This window comes from Pseudochaenichthys georgianus, chromosome 13 (assembly GCF_902827115.2).
Source record: "Pseudochaenichthys georgianus chromosome 13, fPseGeo1.2, whole genome shotgun sequence".
NCBI classification, from domain to species: domain Eukaryota; kingdom Metazoa; phylum Chordata; class Actinopteri; order Perciformes; family Channichthyidae; genus Pseudochaenichthys; species Pseudochaenichthys georgianus.
In genome coordinates this window covers 35836089-35861573 of record NC_047515.1, presented here as the reverse complement: position 1 = coordinate 35861573, position 25485 = coordinate 35836089, and the positions used below count along the sequence as shown (strand labels likewise).

The window sequence follows — 25485 nt, the reverse complement described above, 5'->3', positions numbered from 1 at the left end:
CCAAGAAAAAACGGAACACAAAATAATTCCAAAACAAATCCTTTCTTTATTGTACTAACCAATTACCGCAAATCGCGAGATGCCTAGTTGCCATGCAACCAGTAGTCTAGCAAACTTTCCACAAGCTGTCATTCATAATTTAGCAATGACAACCCAGGGGGCGCAGTTTTACCATTCTTAAATTCCATTCTAATTCTTACTAGATACAACCATGGAGGATTAAAATATAACGCATGCATTTCAGCGTGTCACATTAACTATCGCGGGCCGCCAGAAACATTTCCGAGGGCCGCCATTGGCCCGCGGGCCGCACTTTGAGAACCCCTGATTTAAACAGTAGGTGTGAAGCACAGAAAAATAAACAAGACCTGTTATTGAACGTAATCTGGCATGTTGTGAAATAACAGCATTCTTTCTTGTGATAGGGTTGTTGAATACGTTGTATACAGGCTACAGTAAAAGCTATGTAGGGTTAGCTAGAGCATGACATGGGCAGCCATCTGGTAAAGTAAAAGTATGAAATGTGCAACTGTGTTTTATTGGTACACAAGCTTACCATTGAAGCATTGGTTATGCATTGCAATACCTTGATATGTTTATGTTGAAGTTAAATAAAGTGAAAAAGTATTTTGTCATCAACCTTGACAACTGATAGTAAACACCATTTTGAGACATTTGAATCATCTTAATAAAAAACAAAATACCATAAAACTAAAATAAAACCTGCATGGGCTTCAACTCAAACTTACAGTACGCATTGTCATCCATATCCAAACATTCCTTACAGCATACACATAAAAACACAGCACACCCGGGGGGGAAACCTGCCTTCAAAATGTCACTATAGCAAAACCCAATCTCCGAAAAGCTGTGATCTTGACAGCTTCATCAGATGTCACGCACATTATGTTTCCAGCTTTCCTCCAACACGCTGATGGACATTTAATTTCCAAGGGAGATGACATGACCACAAAGCAAGCAGCGATGCAACACAGCCCTGTATTGCTTTGCTGCAGCCCAAAGGAACAAGACAAGGTTTCCCAAAAGAGGTACTTTTTCATTATAGTTGATCAACATGACAGAGTATCGGAATTGTTTGTACAGCGGGCAGATATAATGGTGTCAGGGCATCAAGAGCAGGTGTCTGTCAATGATTAATTTGAATACTAATGTTGATACAATTGATTATCAACCAACATAAATATTACAGAATCCTTTTGAAGTTAAGTGTACCACCAGTTCATTATATTTTACATTACTCTTTTGCGCCTTGGAATATATCTTTTGTTATGATCTCACCTGTACAGTGTGACAGGAGGGTTGGCCCTTGCAGAGCAGTGGAACTTCACAAGGTGGCCCTCCATGACTGGCTGAGGTTCCACTGAGAGATTGACAAGTGGGAGATCTAAAACCAAAAGAGACAAAGACAACGTTTAGACACCAAGACAACAAGTCAACTACAGAAATGGAGGCTTCCTCAGACATCCTGCGGCGAACTGTATGCAAAAGACAAACACCATGTTGCTGACATTTTCAGAGGCTAAATAAGGCTCAGAAAGGAAATCAATTAGAAGATATTTTGCAGAGAAGACAAAGTAGACACTTTATAAATAGTTTATTAAACATGCAACCTCCAAAGAAAGGAGCCAAACCCTCTAACATGAAAATACATTCTCAGTTTCATTCAGGGGACGAACATTTTCCAAATGTTTTTCTCTATTGACCCAAAACTGATTCAGCAGCCTTTTATCTAGCTCTACCACACATACTGTACTGTTGGTAAATATGCTCCACTTAAAACCACAAGGAACATTTTGTTCCATTTGGATTATCCTGCAACACAATGTGGCAGCATTCACAACAGTTGTGACAACTTATCACAGTCTGTGGCAGCTTTTTCTTCGAATAATAGGCAATTGCCTCCCGAATAATTTGATGCCCTATTTGTTATCTTTCCGCCACCCACCTAAATAGTCCAAGCCCAGCTGCTGAATAACACTGTAGTGCAGGGGTGGCCAACCAATCAGAGGTTAAGAGCCACATGTTACTGCAAAGAGCCACATCAAACACACAGTCACTGATACCGCTTGTTTCAGTTTTTTGTTTTCTGGAGAAAAGATTTCAAACCACGTCACTGATGCGTTTGTGTGGCATTGGGATATATTTTTTTTAAATCCTCTGGAGCAGAGAGAGGAGCTGTGGATTATTGTTATTGATTAATGCATCAGTGTTTCTTAGGGTCAAAAACACTAAACTCACAACTTAAATGAAAGTGTTTAGTTTATTTAATAAAACAGCACATGTTCAATGTGAAAAGTGACAGTAGTTATAGATTATTTGCAATTTGGTGCTACATATATATTTAAAAAAAAAATGATATATATTTTTTAAACACCTTAAATTTCAGGGGGTGCGCGGGGCTCCGTTGGCGGTGACAATGGTAGGGGAAACACTGGATACTGTTTAATCAACGATAGGTTTTCCCCCCCTCAAAGGTGATTGGTTCACTGCATCGCAGGTATTATTGTGATTGGCTCTTGGGCCACATCAAAATTAGACGCGCTGTCATCCTCTCATACTGACACCTGACACCACACATACGTGGGGAGCCGCGACGAAAGTAACACATACAGTGTGTGACACACATTTTACACATTGTGTGTCATAAATGTGTAACCAAGATGAACGCACTCATTTGTTATTTCTGCACATTTTGTAGAATTAACATTTGATTGTGTTATATCTGCACATTGTGTGTCAATGACGATTACTGGAAGTACCAGGTGGTGGATATGGTTTTTATTCAAAAATCAAATGCAAGAATACATTCATTGGACATTTATTTACAAGGATTTCATTCGCACAATCTCTCATTAAGAAAATAATTTTTAACATTTAAAAACATTAATATTTTTCGAATTCATCAAATGTTGACAGAACAGATAATTCATAAAATCACACCTAAAAAAACCTTGGTTAAAACAAACGTAATCTTCAGCAAACTGTTGTTGCATGAACATAATCGTCAAATGTTTAATATCACAGACTCACTACAAGCAGATGTTATTAAATATTAAATATACAGTACTTAAGAGTTTTTATTATGAAAATGCCAAAACATTTGAAGTCTTTGACATTGCGATGTGTTTCCATCCAGCTGGTATCATACAAATATTTACTTTGCACAATATTTCATTAAGAAAGTCATTTAAACGGTATGTTGTAATTCCTCTAATGTTCCCTCGAGAATAAACAGATCAGTTTAACATCGAAAACCGAAAACATCTTATACCTCGGATTCAGATAAAGCTCATCAGTGCTAAAATCGGAAAGTAGATCAAGAGGTGTAACATCAGCAACATCGCCTAATGTTATCATTTCAAAGTCTTCAGTTTCTTGCATAACGTATGCAAAGAAATGATCAAAGTATTGAACTTGCAGTATTCTAATGAGAGAGCGAAATGCCTCACAGTGGGGTATAAGTTGAATCATTTCCCCAAAGAAGTTCCCCTTGATGCTGTGTTTGAGGGGACAGCACAGATCCAGTCCTGTATGTCCGGCCCTGTATGGTCAGCGAATGTGTGACATAAATGATGCTATTCATCGTGACATTTCCATCTAGCGCTGATTTCAGTCCCTCCAGTATAATATCAGCTTTTTTCAGAGACCCAATATTCACAGGGCAGGCATCGTCGACATTGCACTTATTACTGAACGGGTCACCAAGCTGGAAATGATACATCTGTTGAACCCGATGTTTCTGAGCTAGAGTTTTTGCAATATTTTCCTGAGGACAGGGTTGTGTCTTGCGTCTCTGACGTGTACAATATCATCACAGGACGGAGGGTCCCTGTGAGGCTCCATGTTGAGATTGACCCGCACGTAGAAGGAGTCGACGCCTTTAAAAGAAGACGAGGAGAGCTGGGAGCACAGCTCGGAGTATCCTGAGGACAGGGACGAGAAACGCAGATGGTTTAGTCTCACAGAACATAAGACTGAGGTTTCAAGAATACAGAAGAACACGGACTCACCCTCTGTGTTGATCCGGTGTTTGAGAGACGGAGGGTCTCCCTTCTACACATTATAATATTTGCAAGTATAGAGTAGTGGCTGATGTTTTTAGTCAGAAACAGTTAACCTGTAGTGTACACTTACGACTAATAAATAACTTTAGTGCCGAGTTATTTATTTGCACTGTAAGAGACTGTATATTAACGCAGCCTCTGTCGGTCTTCTCACTCTCACTTTCCCGCCACATCTGGCCGAACAATGAAACCTAGCCAAAGTAGCTAGATAGCATTACACATATAGCTGCTAATGCTATCAACATAATGCCAAATGAAGAATGATGGTCACAGAAAAGAGAGTAAGCCAAATTAATTTAATATAAATATAATAAAAAAAGAAGATGGGCCTAAAGGAAAATAATTGTCATCCAGGCAGCTAAACTCAAACAATATGTAGCTGTTCAACATTGGCAAAACATATTTATTTAAGTTAAAACATATTTATTTAGACCCCTTGCTCACATTATGACAATATCTGCTCACTTTGTTAAAAACGTTTTGTTTCTGTAATAGCTTACCGTAGACTCTCCTCCGCCGACACATCCATCCTCCACAGCAGCCAGAGGTGAAAAGGGCAGTTTGGATATTTGATGGACAGTTGAAAAATGATACATTTGAAATAACTCAACCGTGATTGGGCAGGACAGTGGACACACTAATGTGTTGGCTATGTGCATTTTATTTTACACACGTGTGTGTAAAATGCTTCAGAAATGACACTGAATGTGTTGAATTGCCTTTGACACAGCAGTGTGTACTTCTAAGAGTGTAGTCAGGAGTGTCTCTCCCCCAAACTCACACATATACAATTCGATATGAACTGAAGATCCGCATGAAACTCGGGTTGGCCACCCCTGCGTAGTGTATTTAACAGGAGTGGGAGAGAACATGCTATTTTTACTTTCTACTTTATATTCATTTGTGAATCAAAGGCAAACTTGACTTGATAATGAGTTTTAGTAAATGGCCATTTGAGCACAGTGAATGGTCCACAGTGCAATTTAAACAATGAGCAACCTCTGTGATACAGTACCATTAAAAACAGTGCTTAGAATAACAAGCACACAGATTATTCAAATTTAATAAACAACTTAATTTATCCTAATTGACAAAGGTGGGATTCTTTTGAAGAAACGTTTTTAATTTCCATATCAATCCAGTCCCATGTGAAACAAACAGCTTTTTACACCACAGACTCAGAGGATAGATTTGAAGCAGCTGAAGCTTTCAAACCAAGCTTGTCAAGGTTTCTGAAGTACATTTTGATAAGCAGTTGAAATGCACGAGGTCAAGTTGATCAAACTGACCAATGTAGTTGTTTATGCTTGTTGGTCTTCTTACCTCCCTGCAGTGTGTAGGTTTTGTTGTGCTGGTAAATGGTCTGTGAATACTAAAATCCCCCCTGCCCTGCCATTGGACTCCATTGTTTACTTCTGCAACATAATGACATCACTAGGTAACACTCACACTTCTATTGCTAGAGCTCCAACACATTGTAGTGAATAGGCTAAGGGGCGGGATATATTTTAGGGGTTGACCTATCCAGCTAACCAATCAGAGCAGACTGGGCTCTGGTTTCAGGCAGAGGGTGAACAGAGGTGCAGCACAGGCAGTATGAGAAAAATAGTGGAGTATTTACTAATAAAAACAAATTGTTAAGGTTTAAAGAGTTTTTCGCACACTGTTGGTTTAATTGTTTTTGTCGTGTCTACATACTGGAAGAATAGTCTCGATTAACTAATGTGTTAGCTGTGAATTTTTTTTCCCCAATAATATTTTAAACTACCTCAAACCCACTGAAAACTACTGAAAATAAAACTGTAACTGTTTATGAAATGCCACTTCAACAACATCATTGCCGTCCAGTATCAGTGAAACAGTGGAAAAGCATCATGAGCTGATTAGTCACATAGGAAAAAAGCTGGTTCTGGGTTTTTTTGAAGCTGGTGCAGCCATCTGTTTCAAAGGTGTACTAAGTCTTTCTGCTCTGTGTTCAATAATACTAATGTACTAACTGGGGACTGTGTTTGGATTTGGATGAATAGCAATAGTGGGCAAGGAGATCCACACAGAATTAAAGAAGCACACCAACAACGCTGTAATGAAGCCAAACACCATCATAGTTATGGAGTGTGAATGTGTGTGTGTGTGTGTGTGTGTGTGTGTGTGTGTGTGTGTGTGTGTGTGTGTGTGTGTGTGTGTGTGTGTGTGTGTGTGTGTGTGTGTGTGTGTGTGTGTGTGTTTGTGTGTGTGGGCATGACGTGTGGCAACAATGTGTTTTACCCTGTGGCTGTGCAGATGCTCTGGGCTGGCTCAGCTGCCACAAAGCCCCAGAGACGGAGGTGGTCCAGGTGCCGTATACCTCCCTACTCACACACACACCAAATTCCCCACCAGGAGACTTATTTCCCTCCTAGACAGTTGTCCCCAACCCCCACTACCAACGACAACCCTACCACTTTCAAATCCGTGAGCTCCACCTGTGCCAGGTCTCCCCAGGCTAGTAAAGAAAATAACAACATTGGAGATCCTGAAGAGTGAAGGCCACAGTGAACCAGCCAGTCTCTCTAGGTACTGAGCAGCCATCTGTGTGTGTATTTGGATGTGTAGGCCCAGGTGGGTACGTGTGCATATGAAAGGGCATGTGGGTGTGATAATACAACAGAAAAACCTATCCATGCCTTGAGCCTAGTAGGTGTTTTCAGCATCGCAAGTGGTTAATTGCTTGGACAAAAATGTGGGCAAAGGGAACCTCGGGGGCAAAATGACAGATGTGGTGTTGGTGGAGCTGGTAATAACATCTAGTAAAAAGCTGGAGAGAACTGAGAGAAGCAGACATACGAAAAGAGAGAGATCTCGAGGGCGTGCACGGCTAATAGACACAGTGTATGTGTAGAAGATAATTCGCAAGCCTTCTCACCATTTTTCTTCCTATATTGTACTTTTCAATCATGCCATTTTTCTCTGGTTCTCCCGCCAAGAAACTTCTAAGGACACAAATGCTCATTAGTGTCAATCTGGCTTTTAAGTACTGTTCTTTTTCAAATGAGTTAGCTGTTTAAACGGACCTTCCCTAAAAAAGAAACCTCAGTCGAACTCAGCAAGGGGTAATGTCATGACGACTTTACATCTATTTCTAAGTTAGACGAGCACTTTGTTGGATAGTTGTACCTCCCACAAGCGAAGACAGCGATGGGGTCATAAGCTGTCAAAAGTCTGCCAGCAAATGCCTTTGGTGTGAATCAGGGACTGTCGATTCTCTAACCTTTGACCCTTCAGATATGACAGGCATCTACTTATTAAAGAAGTCCATTTGCCACTTTGATGTATTAATGCATGAGCTGCTGAGCGAGAACATTGGACGCATCATGGAACATCGCATCAATATGCAAGATTGTTAATTTCTCCATTTCATCCAGGGGGAGGGTTAGAGGGGAGGAGGGATGGATGAATAGAGGGAAATGGGGATAGTAGGACTGATCGGAGCTCCAGTGAAAACAACAGGATGAACGAGGGGGGATGGTGTTATAGTTAGCCGACAGCTTTTGATGGGTTAGTTCAAAGTGGAGACCAGATGGTGTTTTTGGAACTTCCAACTTCTCTGTGTTTCCTGGAGATAGTGCCAACACAAATTGTTTTTGTCCCTTTCTTAAAGCTCAATTTCCAATCTCTCCGGGTCACCGTAAGACAGATGTTCTCCAGTAGGACCAGCCTGAAACTGCAGGAATGTCGGATGCCTCTGAAAGATGTGGAAGCTGTTTGTAGGCCATCCGCATGGCTTGTCGCCTCAACAATATGGGCAGAGTGAAATACCTCAAAGGAGAACAGACAGCCAGAGAACCTGAGGTCCAGCATATTGATGATGAGATATTCAGCCGTGGTACAGCAAATCATTTACTTGCTTTAATGAAGGCAGATGTTCTTCTATTTATACAGCAGCTTAGATGAGCAGCGCTGTACTCCATGTAGCACATCTGTCCAAATATGTGCGTGAGCATCATCATTTGTAACTAATCCTATCAAAAGATAGTTTTCAAAGCTATGTTTGGATAATTGGAAATATGGTATCAGTATTGCAGCATCTTGCAGCAAGAGCTGAATGTAATCTAAAGAAAAAACAAACTTTTCATTGCCTTCTTATCCATATGTGCTTTTCCCCTTAAAGGCGGGGTAGGTAAGTTTCAGAAACCGGCTCGAGATACACTTTTTGTTATATTCAATGGAATGCTCTTAACATCCCGATAGCAATGAATATCTGAAGTGCTTTGACAAAAAATCCATACAAAAATTTCCTCTGTAGAAGCCGTAATACTGTAAAAAGTACAACCAGATGGCCTACCTGCCTGTCAGCCTTCCATCGGGGCACAAACTTATCTCGTGCCCTCATTGGTCATGTGCGCGTTCGTGTGTGTTGGAGGAGGGACTCTATAAGGAAGTGGCAGATTTTCTCCGGTTGTGTATTTTCAAATTCTAGCGATCTCGAGCCGGTTTCTCAAACTTACCTACCCCACCTTTAAATCTTAATAATATTTACAAAAAATAACTTCATTTAAGAGGCTACTCTGGCTCAGTAGGTAGATTGTCTTCCTCAAATTGGAAGGCCATTGGCTTGATCTCCAATGTTGAGTCTTTTATGGAAGATACTTAACCTAAATTCCTGATGGCATGGCTAGCTGTATATGTGTTTGCTTGTTAGTCTCCCAGCAGGTGGCACCTTGTATGGCAGCCTCTGCCTGTGTATGAATGTCTGTGAATGGGTATGAAAGCTGACTTGTATTATGTAAAAGGCCTTTGAGGGGTTTCAAAGACTGGAAAAGCGGTATATAAATGCAGTCTTTACCATTTTCCTTCAGATGAGTTGCCATTATCTGCTTGATTAAGCCGCGAGAGCATGTAACTGCTACCAAAAACAAATCCTCCCCAATTGCACATCTGCATGTTCTTTATTAATTAGTCTCAACAAATGGCATTCATTTTCCCCCCACATGGCTCAGCTTGTTTGCAATGCAAACACATAGAGAGTCTTGGCTTTGCTCGTCCCCAGCGCATTAATTTCACAATATGCGTTTGAAAGTGTGTTTCAATGTGGGGCAAAGCTCTGCAGATATGCAGCAGGACTAGAACGTATTTGAGGAATATTGTTAGTTGAGACATGAGTGGGATGAAACAGTGGCATCAGAATCATATTTCACTGCAGTAGTTTTATGCCAGGGGCTAGCATAGTTTAGTGATTAAAGACCAAAGGGCATCATTCAAGTGAAGCCATGCTGCTGGAGAAAAACAGCATCAGGGGGTAGCCTCCCCTCTGCTATCAGATAATTACAGTCCACTAATGCACTGGTATGGACAACTGAAGTCAGCAGTCCATCCACAGCTCTGCATCACCTAGATTGGCTTTAAATCCCTCTCACTCTGGCAACATCACCTGTACATACTGTATTTAGATGCTAATTTGTCTAACCCTTGGTCAGATAACTGTGTACGAACTTCCCTGGGAATGAAAATGCTGAGGTGGATGTTAATCATAAGCATTAAAGTGAGGATAAAAGAAAATAGCGTTGTGAAATGCATTGGATTTCAGGCTGGTTTAAGCTGGAGAGCAATGTGCTGGGTTGTGTTTAGATTGCTCTCATTCGGGTGGCTATAAGGACTGAGCAGAGGGAATAAAGGGCACCGAGACTTAGAGGTGAGCGGAATACCAAATGTTGAGAAGGGCAGACTGACTGAGAAGATTTTAATTACTTTTGTTGCCATTAATATTATCGCACGTAACACGGTCAATTAGAAAACTCTGGGCCTGAAAATAAATGATTATTAAGTCTAAATATTGGGAACCACACACAAAATACATGCCATAGGAAACTGCAGCATTCATTTACAGTATATATTCTAATTATACACAGCAATATTGGGACATGCGCTTATTTGCTGCCTTTTTGAGAGCAAGATCAGAATTCATTACATCTCAATCTTCAAATGGAGCTGGCACACATGATGTCAGATCAATATTTGAAAGGCATTAACCCTGCATTGAATAGATGTCAACTCATACTTTGAAATGAAGGTTAAAAGCATCTGACTCACAAATGCTGCCATTTCAAGTCTGTATGCTTTTTGAACTTAGATAAGTGGAACTTAAAATACTGAGGTCTTATACTTTCCTATTTGGAGTAAAACCTATACCCAAAGATCAAAGTGTCTTTCATGCCGGCAAATTATATTGCAATTTATGAGATCTTGGAAGGACAGAAGTGGTTGTGGTGTGGACTCTCTAGCCTGAGTTTGCCCTCACAAGATTTTTACTTAATAATAATAATAATAATAAGCATTATTTGTACAGCACTTTCCATTCATCAGGTGCAGCTCAGAGTGCTTTCCCAAAGCACATATCACAATTTAAAACACAAAAAAACCACAATGTGAGTCACAGGGTGTTTCTCAATGTCGAGGAAGGCTGCTCCAGAGCCACTATTTCAAGGATAGTACGTCATCGAGTCCCGACTGTTCCAATGTCCAGGATGCTTGGAATTCTACCGAGGCTGGCGTTCTTCGTTGCAGGAAATTTGTGTGTATCCTCCGCAGTCTTAAAATCCCCACAATGCTTTGCGCACGGACCAATTTCCAAATATTTGGCGGAAATCACGCTCCATTTAAGGCGGGGCCTCGCATAAGACTCGTACACCTGTTTAGCCTGTTCCACCATTCTTCGTTTTCCTAGGCTAGGAAGGATTCTTGCCTCGCTTCTGAGGACTGACTCCGAGGGACATGTCCTACCAAGGAAGCGTCCTCCAGCATCCAGTAGGTACAAGGTATGATAGTGAAAAATAAAACACAATAAATGGATAGTGATCGCTCTCGGTAAACAAAAGAAAGACAGGCCTTGACTCCCAAACCCCCCGTATCTTTAACAGTGAGTCAGGTGTACATAAGCCTAACCCTAATCACTTGCACAACTCCTGTGAACAGCATGTAAAGGTGTACAACAATAATTACAAGTTTGCACTAAACATAGCACCTAATTATGTTATTTGTGGAAAACTTAATTATAAAATGCTGTCAACATTGTTATTTTTTTTGCGTTATTTGTATTTCATTTAATTCAATACTTTCCCAAAACAACTTAGATGCCCTTTTTTTAATTCACTACCAGTCATCCATACATCACTACATTTAGTCTCTAGTTCCTGCAAATCGTAAATACATTTGATAGCTTTTTATATTTGGATGGTAATCATTCTCTTTTAGCATGTCTATGTGTGAAGGAGGAAGATACGCAGAAGAAGCCAGTACATCTCAAAATATGTCACTACTTTCCCAAATTGCATCCCTTCAGGGCTATGTTGTGGTCATGATAGAGATTAAGGCCATTATTATGTGAACATGAATGAATAATAGTGTATACCGCCACAGGGAGATTTGGTAAATAAACAAATATTGTGACGGCTTCTTGCTGTAGAACAGAGGGAACACCAGCACCGTTGTAAATATGCATGGTCAAAGGGTTATGTTAATTTCACGCGCTGACATGGAGCGCCTGAAGGAACTATTGTCTGGAAAGGTCGGGTGATGGCCTTCTTTGAGAAAAAAAGAGTTTGTTTTGCTTACGCTGCTCTGAGGAGGTCCCCTTTGTTGGGACTTTTTTCAATTGCATGACAACAGTTGGTGAAACACATTCTGTTGACATCTATTATGGCCGTGCAGGCTCAAGTCTTTTGTGTTTTTGTATCACAATTGAGCTGTTTTTCTAAATTGGAAAAAATAGGACTTATGTGAGCATTAGCAACGACATAATTATCCTTCCATCAATCTTTTGAGCGGGGTTGTTTTTGGGGCAATGTAGAAGATTTGGGAAAGCATTAGTGTGTGTTTGACTTGAACATGTGCCCAGTCATTTCTCAATATCTGACTGCGTCTCAATTCAGGTTCTGGATCCGCCAAAAGCCTGCATTTCCAAACTAAATATGTCATAGCAGGCGTACGGATTCCAATGAACCCACACGTCTACATTCGGAGGACATTTCCTGGAGATACACTTAAAACTATTGAATAATCCAGAACGACTGATCTAATTCATTAAAAGCATTTCAATTCTCAACTTGGTTTGGATATCGTTTGGTGTGTGCTTCCTTCTCTGTATGACAAGAGCAGCTTCCCATCAATATTTACCACTCGAATGGACTAACAGAATGTTAGAGGAAGCAGTCTCATTGGCCAGACCCATTTTCTGTTTGGTCTTTAGACTTAAGGAGGTCAACTTTCATCCTGCTACTGTCCCCCCCTGCCAGTCTCCCATCATTTATTCATCCAGCACCTGTGTTTATTGTTACAGAAAGACTGCTTCTCACAAGAGGTCTTTTTGAAATGCTTCATGCATTCATATTTAAGTAGTTTCCAGATTCTCACAATATTTTCCTCACAATATTTTCATAGAAAAAAAGTGTATTTCCGTGTTAAAATTACAATTGAATAATCAATGGCTCAGTAAACCTTTACAAGTCACATCTGGAAGACATGTATCTACAGTAGACATGTATTCAGTCGGGGGTATCTCTGCAGAAAGTGCAACACGGTGTACACCTGCACCAGATCTCACATTTTGGTTTGGTTTCAGATGCTCTTGTTGAGGCAAGAACCTTTTGTAATAGCAATAAGACAGCATTGACATTAGCCAAATTGATGCCTAATACGAGTGCATCAAAGTTCAACCACAACAGGTTCCATTTCGGGAGAAGCTTCATCTGTAAGTGATTCTTAGTGCAAACTCCGTAGGCTCTGCTGAACTGTGCTGAACACTTTACCTGTCAAGACTGAGGACGATGCTGCGGGAGTGAAATGGAGGGAGGGAAACAAGAGGCTAAGCCTTCTGGGAGACAATTTGAATCACGACAATTAGCCTCTGCTGTCGCTCAGTTTGATCTCACACTGTGGAAAATGTTGTCGGGAGCTCTAATTGTGTAAAGAACACATTTTCGAATGCTAATTAGAAATCCGCTGCCATCATTTTTCAGGGTTGAATCAAACATTCAGAAGCGGGGATGGCGCTATGATGGCAGGTCGTTATCACAGGCACATCATTATACATGGTGAGAAATCATTTTTCATGTGGGCAGACTTCCCTCCCTGACTGCATGACAAAAAGGACGAGGACAAACTGCAAGGGCTGCAAACACTAACAACTGTTAATCATTTTTACTCCCATGCCTGAGTTGGCCTGATCGCAGCGGGCGCGCTCTCGCCATGCTTGCCTCTCGCGGTGCACATAATGAAAAGAATGGAGCAGTCAGTCATATTGCCTCTCTAAAAAGTATTTTCTGCTTTATTAGTCATATTTAATGGTGTCTAAGGGGCCGTGAGTGATGCACAATCCCTTTGTTCAAAGCCCCTCTTTTACAGTGAACGGTTCTTGATCGAAAAAAAGATTCCCTGACATTGAGGCTGAATGTGTTTACACGCTGGGCTTACTTTGCCTATTTTAGAGGGGAATTGTGCGTGCTCTCATCAAAAAGATTGATGGCGCGAGCAAGGAAATAAAAGAGGTGGAGACAGTGTGCGTAGCGCAACAGCAGGCAGGTAGTCGGACCAAAACAGACAATCACATTCATTTTTAGATGGACAGCTCCTTTGATATTTTATCATAGCGAACAAAAAAAAGTGATGCATCATCAATCCATCTTCCACCTACATGGCTTAAAAGCAAAATGGAATCCAATTATAAATACCCATCAGAGCCTAAAATGAATCCTATATGTTTACAGAGTGTTAGTCACACGTATGCCTGTCAGACAGTTTCACGCCTATACTTGTAAGGAAATTCCACAAATACTGAGTAATGTGTGTCATACGCAGACTTTTACCCCCAATCTCTATTGATTGATTTCTAGGGACTCCATGAGTGAAGGGAGAGACATTGAAAGGCATGAAGAGAGAGGGAGAAGAGGTTTGCTTACGCTGGATGTCAATGGTGACGCTGGTCTCCTTGCCGTTGGGGACTGCCTTGTTGGAGGCTTTGCAGGTGATCTGCTGCCCCGTCTCGATGTTGGAAGGCGAGAGGTAGAGCGTGCTCACGGTGCTTTCTCTCCTGCCGTCTCGCAGCAAGGTCTGCAAAGAGGAAGGCACAGTTAGTTAAAGTTGAAGAAGAAGTACATGTGTTCGGCCTCTAGATCTATACCACATGGTTGTTTGGTCTAATGGATTAAAGTGCAAAAAATTAGATTTTTCTCATTTCAAATCATCTCAAATTGTTTTGATTTTGTGCAGTAAGCTTCAAATGCCAGTGAACTCCGAAATGAGACTCAAACACTATTGAATAATATGACTCACAACAGTGTAAATGATATTCAAAAAGCGAACAGAGATGGAATAAACAGTTCACCAGATAAGCTTTGATGGAGAAGGTGTAGACCTGGGGAAAACCCCTGAACAAAACAGCAGAAACATTCATGAATACACACATCTCGTCCCTTGGGGGACCACAGGCAAACCCTCAAAACACTGTAGCCCGTAGTTTTACTGCAAAGCTGATTGATATGAAAAAAAATAAAAGTACAAAAATATGTTTTTTGAGCCTCTTTGTGTGTCTGGATAGCTGCGCTCTAGTGCACGGCTTGTCATACTCCACAAAGGAAATCAATCTTCTTTTCAGCGCTCATCCTCTGAGCCTTACATTGTGGAAGCCATCTGGAATCGGTTGGTAGCGCTCAGTAGCTCGCGCTCTCCCCAAGACGCTCTGGGGAGGGCTCTGGGAGTCTATGTTAACTAGTGCAGGGCAGAACAAAGTCACTGACTAGAACAAATTGCGTGGGCAACAGGGCACAGTGTGGTCAACCACAAGATGCATTCCCTGCCATCTATTTAAAGAGGCTCACTGTGGCTATGTGTTTTTTACAAACACAAGGCCCTGCAACAGTGAAGTACAGCCATGTTCCTGATGTAGAACTGTTGAGTGAAGCAAGCTCACATTGGACTTGTTACCTTTGGATAAGCCTTACGGCCCCTACACACGGCGGCGTGCGTTGCCGCTTCCAACGCTTCTGCCCATTCACTTTGAATGGGGGTGACGTCACGTGTCGCCGAACTGCATTGTGGGAGCAAAGCGTAGCTTCTCTCGAGGTGCTCGCTGCAAAAGTAGAGCAATGTTCTACTTTTGCCGCCTCGACGGAGGCGTCAGCCAATCAAATCCTCGTATGTAATCTGACAGTACAAGCACTAGCCAATCAAACCGGGTGTAATGTTGGGAGAGCCAGACCGCAGTTATTTCCCATATGTCAACAAAGGAGGAGAAAATGATCGTGGCGGTAGGGAATCACCCGGTACTCTATGACCAGTCCCTCTTTACATCCAAGGGATACAAACCGGAGGAGCCAGGCATGGGGGGAGGTGGCAGAGACAGTGGGGGAAACTGGTAGGTTTTCGCTTGTTTGGGGAGTTTATATCCAGTGTACTTTGTTTGAATGGACAGCTAGCACGCATAGACAGATATTTAGCCAGCATGGATGTAGCATGAATGCTTTGCTTTGTATGTCCGGGGCTGGACATTCATGTTGTTGGTTGTTGGTCGGGCTGCTCGCGTTGACTCCCCAAGCTCAAGATACGCCCACCGCCAAGCGGCAACGCACGCCGCCGTGTGTAGGCTCCGTTAAGATGTAATAATACATCAAGAAGATAATTACATCTCAGCATCAATGCAACATTTTAGTCTGAAACTCGATTCTTTACCTTGTCTACAAAGGTTTATATATAAAGGCACAAAAGGCAGGATGAAATGTCAGGACTACATAAAATACATTACTGTTACTGTTACTGTTACATTACTGGCTGCCAATTTTATTTTAGGATCCATTTTAAAATTATTTTATTTACTCTTTTAAATCCCTAAATGGCATGACCCCCACCATACCTTGCTGAGCTGCTACAGCACTACACGCCGAACCGCCCTCTCAGGTCAGCGGACCTGAGAGTGCTCCTGAATGTGCCTAAAACCAGGTCAAAGCTCAGAGGGGGACCGTTGCTTCTCTGTAGCGGCTCCCAAACTGTGGAACGCTCTGCCCCTGGAGACCAGACAGGCCTCCACACTGCCTGCTTGTAAATCGCTTCTTAAAACCCACCTCTCTCCTTAGCATTTTAACATTGGCGTTTCAACATCTTTTAGAGTGTTGCTTTTTTGTATTTAAATTGTTTTTTGTTTTTACTTGTACTTGTTTTATGGTGTGTGAGCTGAGCTGTGTTTTATCTATTTGCCTGTACAGCACTTTGGTCTGGAGGTTTAAAGTGCTTATAAATAAAGTTGTATTGTATTATTGTGTACTATAAAGCGTAATCGCAAAGTGCAGTAGAGCATAATGCTATATTTCAACCACCATTTTCACAACCCGTTAATCATTGGCTGAGTCTAACTCTAGTTTGTTGTCATTGCACACATCAGTGGTGATTATCTTTTCATTTCTATGCGATGCTTCTTTTTTTTCTAAAACCCTGTAATCTAAGAACGTCTCCCTCTCCTAAACATACCATAATCTCAATAATATAATTAGTATGTCATTGAACTTCTAATTAAGCTGTCAAGATTTTTCCATATGAACCTTTTATCTAACTTTAAGTACCTTAAAGCTACCTCTTAAGTATCAGAAGAAAGTGTCAGTCTTGATATGCATATTAATAAGCATTTTATAAGGATAGGGATATTATAGATGCCATTTCATAGTTCCTGTGGAGGCCCATTTATATGTGAAGAACCATGTGATGAATTTCAGCATTTGTCGTGATGTCACTTCTAAAGCAGAGCGCATTAGCTGTCAGACGTGGGATTATGTCAATGTAATATGCTTTCTGACACAATCAGGATTGTTTCCCTCGTCGCCTCGGACCTGTCTGAAGTCATTAATCTTAAAAAGGGGGTTAGCCGGTTGCTGCATTGAATTCAACACCATGACTACATTACAATTTGATACATTTTCATATCCCTGCCTGGAGAATATACTAAAGCTGGAAGGGCATGAGTAACAAGATGGAGATGGAAAGGGTTGCTTTTTTGCCACGTACATTTAAATCTTTATCAGGTGATTTCTGAACGCTAAAGGGCAAATGAGACCGAGAAACACAGAGCAATAAACCAACTATTGCTTGTCAAGTTGATTTATCCAAACATTAGCAACAGGGACATCCCACTGGGGCTCTCTTTTCGACACACTTTTACATTCAGGTCTAAATTTGCTAGCTTTGACTCTTGGTTATAGCCCTGAATCTTACATCATCATTCTGACATCCAACACGGTGTTTTCTTTTGAGATGGATTGCTAGTTAGCAAACTACAACAACTTAACAATAGCTAACTAGCTTAATGGTGCAACCTCCAAGCTTACCGTTAAATAAGCAAGAAGGTGACCTGTCATTAGAAGACCAGACAGTGGCTTCAAAGAGCCTATCAATCTGGATAATACTAATTAATATAACCGGCTGAGCCCAATGGATTATCTTCTAAACAAAACTTGATGTGCTGCCAGCAGTGCTAATTCACTCTTAGCCCTAAACCGCTACTTTGGTTACTCTCATGCTCTATTCCACTTAGTGATCTATTTTAACAGTGCTGGTAATTCATGAATGAAAGGTTAAAATGTCAATCATGTAAGCAAGTGGATTTAATGAAAAACATTGAATTTTATTTAGACTTTATAGGTATTTTGATAATTATATGTGCTTATTTTACATTACATTACATTGCATTTAGCTGACGCTTTTATCCAAAGCGACTTACAATAAGTGTGTTCGACCAACAAAATACAACCTTGAAGAAAACAGAATCATATAAGTACATCAGGTTTCATAGAGCAAACACATTTCAAGTGCTACTCAACTGGCTCTCGGTAAGCCAGTCCTTTATTAGTATATAAGTTTAAAAGGTATTTTGATAATTATATGTGCTTATTTTACCAAAACAGCTTATCTCATTTTGGGAATAGCCTAACAGCCAAACTCATCTATAGAAAAATCTATATTAAACGTCTTCAGTGTTTTACTGTTTTACTAATAACACATTTTGTTTGGGGCAGCAACCACTAATGTTGTTTTTATAGCTGAAAAGTCAATCAATAAGCAACCATTAATAAGACTAATGGGAAACAGTAAAACAAACGTTGCTTGATACTATGAAAAAAAATAACATCCACAAATAATTACAAATGAAATACAAATAAATACTAATTTACTATAGATAGTTAGGTTATAAGATATTATCAGATTAGGCCATCTTTAATAACATACTAAATGTGGCTGTAAGGTCATACTAACAGTCCAATAAATGATTGAAAGGAAAATAAAAGTCCTACCGAATGCATTTGATATATGCAGAGATCCCTCAGGGACGTTGCTGAATTCACAAAGTAAGCAAAAGCTAATAATTTATGCAACATTAATATTCTGCTTACCCATTCAACACGCCTTGATTTGATACCAAATGCATCTCTGGGTTTCAATCAGCCATTTGAAATGTTGGACCACACAAGGGCTATTTGACTAAATATTCAACCATTTATTTTCACGGTGTTTGCAGAAATGAAAATATGCCTTTTTTAATGTGGTCATTGAGGTAAAAATGGTTTCTTTTTTGAACTCACTACTCACCTAATAGAGAATTACGAAGTTTTTAAAATCAATTAATTAGAGTCAATTAAATTTTGGATCACACTTTTAATTGAATCTATATGAATAAGGTTAATTAGCTTATTACATAGAAGACCTTCTTACATCAGCACAATGACTTCTCATACTGTCATGTTGAAGGTAGGAGCCCATTGACTTAATATTCTCCTCTAGTGCTTGGGAGACTTTACCTGTCTCATGATGAATAACAGTTAACAGGTTTAATGCCCATTTTAATAGGTTACTTTATTTGTAAGTATTCTTCCACCTTATTACTCAATGGGTGTGACAATTCAAATGCAATAAAGTGCTCCAATTACACAAAAGCTCATGGAGGATAGGAGAAGAATAATGACACTGGGAAGCAGACAACACAGCTGCTTTAAACAGTTGTAGGTTAGAGAGTTCGATCATAGAAATTAAATGGAAATAGAATACAAACATTCTGCTGAACACAGTACACACAAACAGTGGCTGCTTCATGTAAATCTCAGTGATTTTACCTGCTATCAAACAGAAACATGATTTGACTTTAAAGCAGAGAAAGTACAACAAAAAATAAGTTATTTTCTTGCCAGGAAGAAAAGCTAAGAACACGCGTAACCATGTTTTAAACCTCCTAACACTGAGATAACACCCCAGTCTCCTGCTCACCTCTCAGCTTGCCACCAGCGCATTCAGAAAAAAAAAGAAAATGTAGCACATCGGGGAGGGGAATGCATCAGGCTTTTCAGATGATTTGCTGCACCATTCCTGTGTAAATAATATCATAGAGCTCCTCTGCACACTGTCAAACCACAGCCCAGACCTGGAGGCAGTTCTTTGCTTCTTGCCACTGAGCAGATGGGACATGAGAGAATATTATTCATTAATTTCCTCTACCCACATATTCACCACTAGTCTTTAGATTTGAACCATTCACCCAAGAGCTTTTGCCACTTAATTATTTGGGGAGTCCTCTTTATGATATACCGTCCAAAAGTTTAGTTAAGCTACCCTCGCTAACGATACACATGAATTCAGTTACTCTTATATGGTCAAAACCAACTCACAATTATGTTAAGCGATCGCTTTAATCATAGACTTTCTCCATAACCACTGGTCCAGTAAATGGCTTTCTAAGAGGTCATATAGATGAGCTTTTGGAGGCCTTAGTGGGAAATTATCTTTGGGTCAGAACTATCATTAGACATGACACCATCAGGAAAGCCATTTCTGTGAGTCGTCCACCACATCTGCTCACATTAGTCCTCTTGATCTGCGGGATATGAAAAGACCATTAGAGCAGATGATTATGCTTACAAAATGTCCGCCAACTGCTCAGGATCCAAAAATGACTCATCTTCTTTTAATCGAACCCATTGCTTGTTAATGGTGGGCAATGGAGACAAGAGAGAAAAGGGACACACTTGGGCTCAGAGCAGATATGTGAGCATCCATCAGCCACCAGCACAGCATATCCTCATATCTGCATTCGCTCTGAGAGGAAGTGAAGGCAGGAAACGCACCCCCCGCCCACTATTAGCAAGCGCCACCTCAAGCAATCACTTTATTCAAATCGGCCTGGTGCCGTACCCCAGTCCAATCAATGGCATTTATCTGCTCTTTGAAAGAATACGATAATGGGATGAGGCAGCACGGGGAGCGAGGGAAGGCAGGGGAGGTGTTAGTGCTCTAAAGTGCCTGGTCTCTTTATGTGGTTTGTTTAAATGAAAATAGAACATGACAGTGTTGATTGCACGATTAGCCTAAAGGGTGAGTGTCAGTCAAAAGTCTATGGGGTCAGGTGACGATGCCACTAGGCTGGTGAGCACAGTATCGTGCACTTAAGCATCAGACGTGGGAACACGGTCTGTCAGTGAGAATCATACTGCGCCGCAAGAAAGGGTCAGGCAGATTCCAGCACGGAAAGTGACATAGTACATTTTGTAACAGGTTGAGAAGATGAAGAGAGACAAATACCACTGGAGGAGATTAAAACACAGAGAAAAGTCAGTGATAGTTCCCCGATCTCGCCATCTGCTTGTCTGAGGTGATTTGTATACTGGGGAAAAAGGGCCAGCAATCTTTTAAGGAATCAAAACGCAACCTGGATTTTCAAGGGATTTCACTTAAAAAAGCAGTCTGGATGCTGAGGTAAACACCCACCAAAGACTCAGACACTCGCTCTGAAGCATCTCATGGGTGTTTAGAAGTTCTGCAGTTATTTTCGGGAAAGCAAGACATGCAAAGATGTAAAGAAACAGGTGTTGTCATTCCCTATCTCTGATTAGCTTTTAGAAAACGGTCCAGAGAATGAAAGTACATCCACCATGCAACCCTCTTCCTTAATTCCACCCACACCCTTGTCCCCAGACGGCTTTCAATGACACACCTCCATGCTTACCTTGGAGTTCATTGCCCCATTAAGGACCTGTCCGTTGCGGATCCAGGCGATGGAGGCTGCCGGCTTGGCGTTGTCGGCATGGCAGGTCAGATTGAGGGGATCTCCAGCTCTTAAGCTCACCACCGGCCCTCCGCTGATGACCGGGTCCTCTGGGGGAACTGTTGATACAAAGAAAGAGAGCGCATTAGCCACATGATAACCGTATGATAATGATTGGTTTGCATATGATTTAGAAACCAATGAGGATTGTGTAATTCATATTGAATCTGGACTATAAGTAAGTATCTGGAATTGTAATTGAGTTATAATGCAATATGTGTTCTCCTCTTGAGAACATAATGATGGCAAACTGGCATGTAATTACTTGTGGCTTTTTCATGCAATTATAAACATTGCGTTTCCATGTAATTGTGCTACTAGAAGTTTGATCCACATAAAACAAAAATATTTAACATATGGCACTGTGAAGATTTGACTGCATGTCTTCATCAATCTCCTCACACAGTCAATTCCCATATAATGAGAGTACTTATGATGCTAACTAGAAACCCGATTTTGGTTTGTTGTATATACAAATGACTTTCTTAAGGAAATAAAAAAACACGGTTACACATTGTGTGAAGGTAATGACTTCACAGTAAGAAACAGATTTAGCCTGTGCTTATTCGTAAACCAGCATTGGTGCGATATAACAGCTTTACACAAGTCACAGCAGGACTGTCTAAATACCAATCAACTCTCCCATCAGTCAAATAAGAAGACATGTTGCCGCAATACACACAGGAATGCCAGAATTAAATGTGATTCAGTCCATGTGTACAGTAACCCGCCTCAGATGCACAGATGTACATTTGCTGGCCAATCTCTCCCCTTCTCAGCTTTGACAAACACAACAGAGAGAAGAAAGGATCACAGCAGTGCCATATGAACCTCTCAATGGTACTGATCAAAGTCCTCTCCCTGTCTTCCCCATGAGCTGATCTGGATGTTTGTTTCTTCTTCTCTTTCTATAACTGAAACTGCAGTGAATTATTGATTGACCTGAGTGCTCATTACAATGCAGATCTGGGGCAAAATGAAATCAAAGGCTGCAGGCAGCTGCCATATTCCCCTTGCATCGTGATTGGAAAGAAGGTTATTATGGGTTGGATCCATGCTGTCAAGCAGCACTGAGATGAACGAGAACAGAGAGAAATGTAATTGGGAAACAGTTTTATACATTTAAAGACAATAAGTATAAAAGAGCAATCTTATGGCAGACATAAAAGAAAGCGCCGGATATTGCATACAGTATTCTATATTGGTCCATTTTCATTTACATATTGCTGTCACTTAACATAACTCATTGTCAATTTATATTTGCCGTGAATGTGTTTAAGAAAACATTAAGCACCTGAAGTTTTATATCAGAAACAGAAAACTGAATTTACTTTAAGGACATTATCATATAGTTATAGTTATATAGTTCAACTTTAAGACCATACAGTTTGATCAAAATAATGTGTCAACACCTGGCAGCCTTTTCTGGACCACATTGACACCCTTACTATTGGTGAAGAACCCAATACTTAATTCTCAGCAGAGCATCCCCCGCCTTTTTCTTTTAAATACTATTTTCACCCTTTATTTAATTTTGTTTTTATTTCCTTGCCCCCCCCTTGTATGTTTGTGTGAATGAGATTGCGGGGTATTGGGGTTCGTGTTTATTTGTAAACTGTACGAGGAAAACACAGTCTTTTGTCTTTTACATGTCATGTCTTGAAAATGTCTGTTTGATATCTGTGCGAAAACTAATAAAAAGATTTATAAAAAAATAAATAATAATGTGTCATGTCATGCAGAACAAATGGAAAAGCACATTGAGATTGGTCTCCTTTAGAAACATTGCACTCCAGCTTTTAGTCACAGACAAGCTCATTTTAGTATTTTAGTGCGTTGGTAATTAGTGCACTGTTGTGGCATTTTGGTCTTTCACACTTATGACTGATCCTTTTGCCTGTACATATAAATACAAGGAAAATATTTGTTTGTCCAATGTATCAGACTTAACCAACAGTGCCACATATTTGCAATAAGTAAGGACTGGATCAGACATCTGTGGGCACAATGACGTCTGGAATCTGACTAGAACAGACGAATAACTCTGACCTGGACCAGTGGCTCTGCAATGTTAAAGAACATTCCCGCTGAAGACACTATGGTACAACAGTGTTTGAAATGCAGTGTTAATTCTGGCAGGCTCCCTTTCATCTGGTGGTCATTATTGTGCGTAGGGCTGGGAGAGGTAGAGGAATCTCAGGTCAGCACTATCACATCAGACGACAGAGTGCTGATGTAGGCAATGAGAAAGACTCTTTGTGGTCACCTTCTGGTCCTCTATCAGCAATTGGAAACAAGGTCAAGGAGAACACATCAGTTTATTCCTACTCAGTTGAGAAACTACTGCATGGTATGCAAATGAGACAAGGGGCATGTAAAAAGCGATGTGAGCCGGGAATCTCAAACAGCTCTCGCATTTGTCAATAAAGGGAATGAACCAAATGGGAAGCTCAATGAAAGCACCGAGACAGTTGATTGCAGAGATCCAGCGTTATCGGCTTGCTGTCAGTGCTCTCTTGCACACAAGACTGAAACATTAATTAAATGCCACGCACATAAGGCGGCCACAAAATATTTTTTTTGTATGGAGAGAGGGAGATTAGAAAGGACTGATAGGACAAAGACTTGACGTGATCTTATTGCTTACAAGGCTCAGAACTCTCGGAGAACGAGAAAGCTGAGGCCCCTTTGTCCTCTTTTAAGGGATATATTCCTCTTCCTCCTACACACACATTAGTACATAGGTGTCTGTCAACGGGCGTGCCAGGGTCAGAAGTTGACACCTCTAATGAGCGTGGATGAAAGGTGATTCGTTGCACACTGTTTGCAGTAAGTCACCATCTGACCTTTCGAGTCTCAGTTGTCTACTATTATTCACCGATGTGTTTCTCTACTGAGAGATGTCAGAGCAAGAGGAGTTTATGATATTGTGCATAGTGGAGCTTCATGGCAGGGAGGTCAACCAAACAGAGCACTGCTACATGTCCAGGTCATGTCCCTATGGAAGGCCACCTGCCAGCAACACGCTGAGATTGAATGGTGAACAGACAGGAAGTATAATGGACATGCCTTGCTACCTCCATCCTGCACACATACCTTTGTATCTCGCTGTCCATGAGGTCTTACTGTAAGTGCAGGGTGACAATGTGGATACAGTTTGTGACAGCCTTGACTGAAATCGTTTTTGTTGTGAAAGTAGCACAAGGCTCTCAGCCTGTGCCCCATTGGCATCTTTTTGAAATTACAACCATTAAAGAGCACTGAAAAAAGGCTCACAAGAAAGCAAGTTGGTTGTACGTAAAGGTGGGGTAAGTTTGAGAAACCGGCTCTTAAGAATATCTTAAGTGCTTTGACAAAAAATCCATACAAAAATGTCATCTGTGGAAGCCGTAGTGCTGTAAAAAGCACGACCAATCATCTGAGCCGGCTAAAATACCTGGATAGCCTACCTGCCTGTCAGCCTTCCATCGGGGCACAAACTTATCCCGTGCCCTCATTGGTCATGTGTGCGTTCGTGTGTGTTGGAGGAGGGGCTCTGTGAGGAAGTGGCAGATTTTTTCCGGTTGTGTATTTTCAAATTCTAGCGCACTCGAGCTGGTTTCTCCAAAATGACCTACCCCACCTTTAATAGAACAATATTCCAGTAAAATAGGAAACCTTTATCCTCTGGGTATTGGCACTGAACGCCTTTGCTGAGGGAATTGGAGGATTTGACCAATAACCCAACATTTATTCAATAGGGAAAACTCTGTTAAATTGATATTTTAGTCTTTCTCTTTATCTGAGATCTTCCACTGATCCTGCCTTATGACTACCAGGGCTGACAGTTAATACAGAGGCCAAGCCTTGAACTTGAATCAGCCATCATCATTACTGGGCTGTTTGCAAACTCGGCAGTCCCTAATGGTTCTAAATTAGCTCTTTACTGCAGCCATTCGATGGACTTGGCATAAGTAGTGTGGTCAGTGGTACAGATTGATCGCTCCTCTTTAATTACAGGCTGACTCACTGCAAACCCTGTTCCTCTCACTACTTTCTTCTTGGGGATAATAATGTAATCTCTTTCAACATTTTCACAAATTTGCATTCTCCTGCGCGGGCAAAGACACCGTCGGCATGCAAACGCACAGACACAGACATTTTTCAGTTATTACAGGTTTGATACAAATCAAAGATAACTGATAGCAGCCACAAATGAGTTTTTTTATTGCATGTCTGTATTACTCAAATATGTTAGATGTGTGGTTTTACTAAAGACTAAAAAAGGCCCTATGCCAGTTCATTACTTTAATCCTTGAT

General features: G+C 40.8%; 1 protein-coding gene across 2 annotated transcripts in view; it reads right to left on the bottom strand.

The window, feature by feature from the left end:
- kirrel3b (kirre like nephrin family adhesion molecule 3b) overlaps nucleotides 1-25485 on the bottom strand; it is a 201863-nt gene that overhangs the window by 47456 nt on the left and 128922 nt on the right. For both annotated transcript variants that reach the window (XM_034097898.1, XM_034097899.1), the window contains exons 4-6: nucleotides 21088-21245; nucleotides 14015-14165; nucleotides 1300-1405 (exon numbers count right to left, since the gene is read on the bottom strand). In XM_034097898.1, coding sequence (XP_033953789.1) covers nucleotides 1300-1405; nucleotides 14015-14165; nucleotides 21088-21245 — 415 coding nt within the window. The remainder of the gene's footprint in view (nucleotides 1-1299; nucleotides 1406-14014; nucleotides 14166-21087; nucleotides 21246-25485) is intronic.